Genomic DNA, 9,144 nt, shown 5'->3' with positions numbered 1-9,144 from the left:
AACCACAAGTAAAATGCCTGTAGAGCACACACCAGAACAATACTGAAAAAGAACAGAAAAGGTTCCGAAGCCAAGACCACATAAAACAGAAGCACGTTTGGAGGCAATGTGGCATAATGGCTTAGAAGAGAAGGCAGATGGGCGTAACGCATGCTCTGCCCTTAATGTTTACTCTGATCTTGGATGAGCCACCTAACTTTGGTTGTCCTTGGTTCCTCTCAACAGAGTAAGCTAAACTAGAGGAGTGGCTCCCAGTTCTTTTACCGTCTGTAATTTTTATTATTGGTCCTTTTTGTGGATTTTATATTTTTAAAGATTTTTGTCTGTCAATAGATTTTTCTCATGTACTTAGACAAAGTACACAACTGCAGATTGGCTCTTCTATCAGCAAAGGTAATCAGGTTAAGTTATTCACCTTAACAAATTACTGTAATTTGATTGAACATTTAAAAACAAGACATTTATTATTAGCTTTTGAAGTTCAATATAGATATGACTTCTGATAGGTTTTTACAAATACTGAAAATAGCTTCCAGATCTTCTGTCTTCTTTTGAGGATCTTAGGAGATTCATAAGAACTACTAGATTTGATGACTGCAGTTACCATCCAAGGAGGAAGAAAATTCAGTGACTTCTCAAAAATGAAAATTAACATTAAATTACAAGTCTTTTTTTTTTTTTTTTTGGCTACGTCTTGCATGGCTTGTGGAAATCTTAGTTCCCCAACCAGGGATTGAACCGGGGCCCTGGCAGTGAAAGTGCCGAGTCCTAACCACTGGACTGCCAGGGAATTCCCTAAGTTACAAGTCTTGATTATTATTATTTACTTTTTAACAAAATGGTCAACAGAATTTTTAAAAAACACAGAAAAAAAATTTTGCATTTTACATAATAAAATACATAATCATTTTAAAATACAAAGCGACACTATGAAGCAGTGACAGGTCTTCCTCTGTCACTTGTAAACTGGATTAGAAGGCCATCCCCAGAATTCCAGTAGTGCTGTGGAAATATTTTAATTTACAATTGGGATAAACTGCATTCAGCTGGGAGCCAAGGGATCTAGGTTCTAGTTGTGATCTTGCACCATGAGATCCTGAATATACTCAAATTCTGGATGTCAGAAGCCCCATGACAAAATGAAAGGGGCTAAATCAGGTCATCTTAAATATCCTTTCCAGCTCTGTTATTTTGTAACGCCATGAAATCAGAGTAACATGTCCCAAGCTGTTTGGGATCAGGGATTTTAGAACCTAAATTCAACATAACAGTATTTTTAATCTTCATACTTTTTTTGTGTGTCCTGTTCTTATTAAATATATGTGTATTTCCACATTCTGTGTCTTTATATTTTCCTTTTTAACAGTCTTTTCACCATTAGCAATAAAAAAGTTTCTCAAGGGTGTACTTTTCATTTCTTGCCTTTATTTTTTTTCAACTTGCTTTTTCAGTTTCTCCAAGATCTCTTCCGGAGTTGTGGAGGCCAAAAGCTTTACCACTTTTTCACGAGATTTACCACCCTGGACCAAAAGGAAAAAACGGTGTCAGGATAACACACTAAACTTTCTAATGCTATTAGAGACAGCAGACCTCAGTTGCTGAGGGGTTGTTACAGGTGGGCTGGTGTTTTCTTGACAGCTTAGTGCCCACTTTCTCCTAGCCATTTCTGGTCTAACCAAAGGCTGTCTCTTAGATTCCACCTTACTACAATATTTTTACAACTCTCCAGAGTTTTTAACCTTCATACATCAATTTCTGTAATAATAAAAGCTAGGCATTAAATTTTCAAAATGAATGTGGAATCCAGGTGTTCAATATTCTGGTTTCAAGTAATACTTTTAAGTTATTTTTTAAATTACCAAAACAAATATTGCAATTTTATATAAACTTTGTATAAAAATAATACCAAATGTAAAACAAATTGGTATTCTCTATACTGTTACACATTTCTGAAAATTCCGAACAAAAAGCAACCACATATCCAAGTGCTATGATTCCACAGCTGCTTAAGACAACTATAAAAAGGTAAACACCCTTTAAAGAAGGTAAATTTTGAGCAGGTATTTATCTAAATGGGTAGAAGCTGCACAGGTGGAAGAGTGGGGAGTCTCAGGCAAATGCCAGAGCACGTGTGCTGGAGAAAATGCAAAACGACCTGCCACAGGGGCGACGGTGAGGGAGTGGCCTGATCAGATGGATGTTTAGGTACAGCCTACTAACCAATGACTCCGAGTGCCCGCTGGATCCTGGGTAGGAGCTACAGAGTATAGCACTGAAAAACAAGTAGAGCTTTAAGAAATATAAACACGAGTGGGTCTTACTCCTGCAGATTCTATTTCAGTTAAGTCTGGGGTGATGCCCAGGAACCTGTGTTCTAGAAATCATTTCCAGGTGATACTGATATCCACCCCTAGTGCAAACCCATGGTATTAATGACTTCACATGAGTCGTCTCTCTTCCTAATAAGCTTCTCCTGGTGAGCAAGGACAACACGGGGGACCAGGTGTGCTTGATGAACTCACTAATGGAGATGATAACAGGAACCATTTTAGATTCTTCTAGTATGGTGATGACTTGAGGGAAAAGACAAGATTAATCTGACAGAGCAGGTATAGGAATGAACTTAGAAAGGAGAAAATGCTGGAAATGATGGCAATTAAGGAAGAGCGTGTGCACAGTCTGAAGGAGTGAGGCATTAGGAGTGAAGGAGATTAGGAAGAATTCACAGATTTTAGTGATTAAAGGATTATGAGCATTAAAAACAACTGGTTTTTCAATTATTTGGAAAAGAAAAAAATTGGTATTTTAAAAGTAGTGACTGATGTACTCAAAGATGTTGAGAGAGAGAGACCTACCTTATCCAAAACCACATCACTCTTCCTGAGCTCTAAGACTTTGGAAAGATAGCAACAAAGCTCAGCGTTAGCCTCTCCTTCTGTCGGAGGTGCTGCAATAGCTACACTCACAGCCTCGGCTGTCACATCTGGAATGAAAACAGTGTGGACTTGATACTCATGGAGTTTTTTCTTCACGCAGTGAGCATATGTTGTAAAAGTGTTTGCATTTGTCTGGCATGTTATAGGTTTTCAATTAATAACTGCTGAATGAACAATGATTAATCACAGTTAAGGGAACATAAACATAAATAGGCCTCTACCATTACAGAAATCCAAAGAAAATTGATATTTACCCCACCCCACCCTGCTGACCAAAGTGGGCCTACAGAGTCCTGGGCAATAACCTGGATTTAGGAGCTGGAAACTGCACTTGGTCTAACAGGAAGAGCCCAGGCAGGGGAGTCAGCGGAGCTGGGCTTTAGCCCCGCAATGTCACCGAGGAAGTGGATGAACCAGACAGCTCACGAAACTGTAGAGGGTTGTTTGGGGTCTCCTCATCAGGAAAACGGGAGCACCGGATTAGATTCCCCTCTTATGTGAAATGTCTCTGATGTTTTTAAAATGTAGTATTTAGTTAGCATCTACACAGCGCTTACATACACTAATTTTAAGGGCACACAAACATGTTTTAAGGGCTTTACAGATATTAACTTGTTTATTCCTATAATTTTATGAAGATATTAATACCTTTATTATCTCCATTTTACAAACGAGGAAATTGGAACTGAGAAGTAATGTGTCCAAGATCACATGGCTAGAAAGTGGCATCGTGACTGACAAATCTCAATTCATGCTTTGAAATCCAGGGACAATGAACACTGCTTTTTGAAGAGTGGTCCAGACTCCCTCATCAATACAGCCTTTATAAAGAGCAACCTGCCTGCAATCCTCCACTGTTATTTCTGAGAGAGAAGTATACACTCAAAGCAGTTTGCAAATGAGCTTGAGCTGGTCCTGCATCTGGGGTTACTTGGGCATTTCCACATGCTTACATCTTGCCTGTGTAAACACGACTACAGAATCCACAGGAATGAGATGGCAGAACAACCCTCCTCCTATCCTGTCACTGATTCTATGATGCACAGTTTTTCACATTTTAATATCTTTGAAATCCTGATATAATAAATGGAAAAGAAAGTGTTTAGTTGATGTGGATTTTGTCTTACTGGTACATAAAGTACTTCTGCACCTTATAGATGATGGCCAGTTAGATCTGATGAAACATGGTATTCAAACAGCAGTGTCCACAGTGACTACTTAGAAAATGCTGGCCAAGGAGGGTACAGCCAACAAAGAGCCAAGCTAACATGGCCATCAACACAAACCAGGCCTAGCACCCCAATTCTGAGGTCTTGTTTTCAAAATATTTTAAAATTGGAATACAGAGCTTTAGCTTTAGTGGGTGAAAAAGACCGTCAGGATAACTCAGATCAAACTTTTTTCCCAATCAGAAGCCTCCCCACCCCACCCAATCTCCCCTGAAGCCCCAGCATTTAAAACAAATGTAAACAGCTACTCAGGAGTCCTGTCTGCCAACCTCCCCCTTGCCCACCGCAGATTCCTGAGGCACCTTTTGGACTCCAGGGAATAGCTTAAAAGCTTCTAACTATCTCATTTGACAGATGAAAGAACTGGGCCCAGGAATATCTTGTAGAGTTTTGATTAGAAATAAGCTCACACAGGTGTTGATGATCAGGTTCTCAGATCTGAGGTTTTCTCTCCCTCCTTGGACCAAGGGTCATTAAAAAAATCAACCAAAACATCTTTCTTTCTCTGGCCAATGTTTCCACTTTTGGAATAGGACAAACTAAGAATCATCTAGGCTACACGTTTCTATATATGTTCTTTCTAAAATACCTTTTTAAATTTTGAGGTATACTTGACACATAACAGGTGTACAACATAACGATTTGCAGTTTGTATTTTGAATTGATCACCACAGTAAATCCTGGTTCATAAAATACCATATTAAAAAGGGCAATACGGGGCTGTTTCTACATTTTCCCCTGGCTGTGCATGTGGTGGAGGGAGCGGAGGCGAAGGGCTTGGGATACCGCGCACCCGCCCAGGGCATGGACGAGGCTCAGTCCGGGAGAACCGGTCGCGGGGAAGCCGGGAGCCCCCGCCCCGCCTCATGCCTGTGTCGGGTCCCCACACAGCTCAGCGCACCCTCGGGAGCAGAAGCTGGAGCTTCTGCGGGGCCTGATGAGCTGTTTGTCAAGCGGACTGGGCACTGCTCTCCAGGGCTCCGGTCGCAACATCCCCCACCGCACCCCTGCTGCCGCTGCCTAGCCAGCTGGTGAGTTAAAGATTTAAACCGAAGCCACCGTCCTGCCCTCCTGATTCTGCCGCCGCTGCTGCCATTCGGGCTGGGAGCCATTCTCCATGCCGGCTGTTTCCATATCGACAGGGCCTCTCTCCCTGATAAGGGGTCCATCCGTGTCCAGGCTCCCATTATTCCTAAGGGCCCCTCATCAGAGTCAGGCCTCCCCTTACGACCAGTGATTGCCTTCCACCACCTAAGCCCCCCGCCCCACCACACACACACTCGTCTCTGTGAGTGGCCTGTATGGAGGGAGCTAAATAATCCTGGCTTTATCTTCCTCCCAGCCTTGTCCCCACATCCATAAATCCTCACAATCCCAGCACTCTGCTGCCACCTTCCTCCTAGACAGGACTTTGCCTGGTGCCTGAAGCATCTTCTCCTCCTGGGAGTGGATCGAAACTATTTCAAGCCCATAGTTGTAGGAAGTAGGCTGTGAGAGGAGGGAAAGATTCCTAGAAGCTGCCACCCTTGGCCTGCCATAGGGGAATGACTGAGAACTGTTGGAGGTAAAAAAAAAAAAAAAAAAAAAAAAGGGCAATACACAATGTTTTTTTCATCTAACTTGGTATGCTTTAAATATGGTATATTTGCTTTTAAACACTAGATAACACCTTTACATTAGAATCCAGAATTTAAAAATGGAGAAGCCTCTAACTGCAGGTGTGAAAAATATACTTGACCACACAGAATGAACTTCTAGCAAGCCAAGGCAAAGGGAGGATGGAGAGGAGACAAGTGGTTCATACAAGATTCCCACCCCAGTGGCCAGGTATACCTGTCACAGCATTTTGTTTGGAACCAGGTTTGGCATGGATGGCTACGGTGACACAACCTTTGGGATCAACTGCCACAGGACCTGAGGGAGGATCTGGTCTCTCTGCTTCCTTGCTCTGGCTTTTACCCTAAAATGAAAACAACAATCACACTACAACTTTACGGTTACAAAATACTTTCCCACACATTTGATCTTTCCATGATTCCTTTTCACCCTTAACCAAGACAAACTAGGCTAATGGGTCACGTCCAGGGAGTTCTGGCCACCCAGAATGGTCTTCCATCAGCCTTCATAGGTCAAATCAATTCTCCCATGAAGCCTTCCCATCAACCCCACAAAGTGCTTTTTTCCTGCCTTGGAAGACCTGACTTAGAACTGGTTCCTACTGTCGGCTTTGTATTTCCCATTCCTCAGGGAGCAGCGGTTATTCATTATTCACCTTTGTATCTCAAGCAGCACAAGTTATCAAAGGTTTCTGAACAACTATGGTTGGAGGGTGTATATCCGTGTGTTCTGGGGGGAAGGGGAGGAGGAAGGAACAACAGTGGTATTTAAAGGACTATTGTGTGCCAGAAGCTGTACTAGGAACTTTCCATTGAACAAACATGAACTGCGCACCAAGGCAGTTATGTAGGCAAAGGAGATGTAAAGATGAATAAGGACACATAGAGCTCAAGGAGCTTGGACTGCAGCGAGAAAAAGAACAAATAATCACTCTAATACACTGTGCTAGGAGCGCCGACCACACACGCACGGGGCATCACGGCGCAAAGGGGAAGGCAGTCCCGCCTCAGGACACTGGGGAAGCTCCCGGCAGGAGGCAGTCTTAGAGCGGGGTCTTAGGAACCGATTGGAGTCAGCCCTGCAGAGACGATGGAAAGGAAGTGTGGGAGTGGTGCGTTCTTGACGGAGGGGGGCGAAGACCAGCCAAGGGAAGGAGACAGAACGCTAACTAGAGCCTCCCAGGGAAGCACAGGCCGCACGGCGCTGCCGGAACACGAAGCGCGAGCCTGGGAGTGTGGGAGCGAGGCCGGCGGGGTCGGCAGCCACAGCTCAGGGACAGCCTCGCGTGCCGCCGGCCCGGGCCCTCCGACTTCCCCGGTGGGCGGCGGCGCAGCCGAGAAAGACGGGGAGCGGGAGGCCCGGAACTCAGAGACAACAAGCAGTTGGCGGAGCTTCTACCCACCCGCGGGTCCCACTTCTCTACGGCGCTCCTCAACCAGCATTCCTGCGGCCCACCCTCCCACTGACAAGGGACTTGCCACTGGCCTTGTTCACTGCACCAGCTTTCTTAGGCATCTCGGTGCCCACAGGGAGCCAGGCAGCAGCCCGAGCACCAGGTCCTGTCCCCAGCTGCCTCAGCCCGCAGCCGAGCCGCAGCATCCACGCCAAGGAGGCGGAAGGGAAGGCGGCCCGACGCCGGAAGAGCCCTCTGCACCTGCGCACGCAGCGGGCGGGAGCGGCTTCTCTGGCCTGCGTCTCTGCTCTGGCACGAGGGCGACACCTTCCGGCTGGCGGGAACAAGACCCCTCGTTCTTCCAGGACCTGCGCGGGACCCTCGCCACCTAGAAAAGCGGCTCAGGAGACTGAGAGATGGGGAGCTGGGCTCTGGTCGAGTCGTGACCACCCCCCAACCCCCTCTGGTCTTGTTTCCTCATGGGAAGAAAGGATTGGAGTGAGCGGCAAAGAGCGCACAGGGCCAGGTGTCTTCTCGCTGCTGCAGCCAGCTAGCAGGTGCAGAGCCCCACGCTGCTTCTTATGGTCCTTAAGTGGATGTAGAGTATCCTGCTGCTTTAGCCTTTGGGTACCTTCCGTGTACTGATGGAGCATCTACCTTGTGCCAGGCGCTGAGGATGCCACAATGTAAAAGGAGAGGAAATATATTCTGATGTGCGAAGTGGCAAAAGATGAAACTGAAGAAGGCGGAGGCAAGATCAGAGTCATTGAAGGGTTTGAAGCAAAGGATTGGTAGAGTCACATTTGTTGTGATTAGAAAGATCACTGGCTGCAATGTGGCCAATAGAGGAATAGAGGTAGGGAGATCTCCCTCTTAAATGGAAGATGGTGGCCTGAACCAGAGTAGTAGCAGTGGGAATGGAGAACTGAGAGCTGATCATTTCAAGGATACTCAAGAACTAGAATGATCGGAGCTTGGGGAATGACTGGCTGTGGGAATGAGAGTGAAGAGTCAGGGAAGATGCCCAGATTTGGGGCCCGAGGAGCAGGTTTGGGAGTCTGAGGTGAGTTGTTCGGTCCGGGACATAATGAGTTTGAGATAGCTGTGGGACACTAAGTAGAAATATTAAGGGGTAACTGAATGTCTGTAACTGAAGCTTGAGAGATCTGGACTGATGATGGATTCTGGAGCCCTCTGAAAATAGATGGTAATTGAAGCAATGCACGTAGATGAGATAAAGACTCAGAGAGTGCAGAGCATGAGGGCCCAGGACAGAACCCTAAGAAAATGTAAAGAAGAGAAGGCACCAAATGACATTGGCCAGAAGTAGGAGTACGTAGCAGCCAAGAAAGGGTACTTCAAGAGGGAGTAGTCAACAGGGAGTAGTGCCACAGAGAAGGCATGTAAAACAGAAATGAGCGGTGTTAGTGACCTAGATGCTAGCAGTTTCAGTGCAGAAGATGAAAGAGATAATGCGTGTAGAAAATAATTCGATTTCACTATGAAGGAGTAACTGGTATTGGAGGCGCACATGATGTTAAGATGTTTTTTCTTTTTTAAACTGGATGAGAATTAACCACATTTGAATAGTCATAGGAATAAGCCAAGAGAGGAGACGTTACAACAGAGGGAGGTGTGGGGGGGTTCTGAGCACAGGTGGAGACTGACCTGTCTACAAGAAGCCTTACTCAGACACCCCTTCCTTCACAAGAGAAGGAAAAGTTTAGGTGCACATGTAGCTGTGTGTATAGGTTTGATGCGAGGAGCTGGAGTTCTTTCATTAGCTGAAGGAGAGGAGGTGTTGAAGATGTGAAGAGAGTGGAACAGATTTAAATACTCTGGAGAATGTCAAAGAGCTAACTGTTGAAACTCTCACTCTGCAACACTGATGGTCTAGCTGAACTTGGAGACCATGAAATCATCATGACCCCAGTCTTGTACAGTTATATCATTTTTAAATGCCTGGACC

The 9,144-nt window shown here is 45.2% G+C and overlaps 1 protein-coding gene across 2 annotated transcripts; it reads right to left on the bottom strand.

The window, feature by feature from the left end:
- Positions 1 to 445: 445 nt before the first annotated feature.
- Positions 446 to 7,425, bottom strand: LOC308613612 (UPF0235 protein C15orf40 homolog). 2 transcript variants are annotated; one of them, XM_081227344.1, is made up of 5 exons: positions 7,268 to 7,425; positions 5,999 to 6,125; positions 2,856 to 2,983; positions 2,221 to 2,272; positions 1,424 to 1,520 (listed from the first exon to the last, which is right to left on the bottom strand). In XM_081227344.1, exons 1-4 carry the CDS (start codon positions 7,379 to 7,381, stop codon positions 2,258 to 2,260), a joined length of 384 nt encoding a protein of 127 aa, XP_081083470.1. In that variant the 5' UTR covers positions 7,382 to 7,425; the 3' UTR covers positions 1,424 to 1,520; positions 2,221 to 2,257. The 2 variants fall into 2 exon arrangements, with proteins under 2 accessions (XP_081083469.1, XP_081083470.1); XM_081227343.1 differs by lacking the exon at positions 2,221 to 2,272 and having other exon boundaries at positions 446 to 1,520.
- Positions 7,426 to 9,144: the final 1,719 nt, after the last annotated feature.

This window comes from Mesoplodon bidens, assembly GCF_964165515.1.
Source record: "Mesoplodon bidens genome assembly, chromosome: 3".
Taxonomy (NCBI): domain Eukaryota; kingdom Metazoa; phylum Chordata; class Mammalia; order Artiodactyla; family Ziphiidae; genus Mesoplodon; species Mesoplodon bidens.
The sequence above is the reverse complement of the archived record's forward strand: the minus strand, read 5'-3'. Positions and strand labels throughout refer to the sequence as shown.

What these genes read in the sequence shown, in the direction of transcription:
- LOC308613612 (XM_081227343.1), bottom strand. Translation starts at nt 7,381, where the DNA reads ATGCTGCGGCTCGGCTGCGGGCTGAGGCAGCTGGGGACAGGACCTGGT. An exon ending in AAGCTGGTGCAGTGAACAAG is followed by an intron (nt 6,126 to 7,267) that starts GCCAGTGGCAAG and finishes TTTTCATTTTAG; the next exon opens with GGTAAAAGCCAGAGCAAGGA. An exon ending in CAAACAAAATGCTGTGACAG is followed by an intron (nt 2,984 to 5,998) that starts GTATACCTGGCC and finishes TTTTCATTCCAG; the next exon opens with ATGTGACAGCCGAGGCTGTG.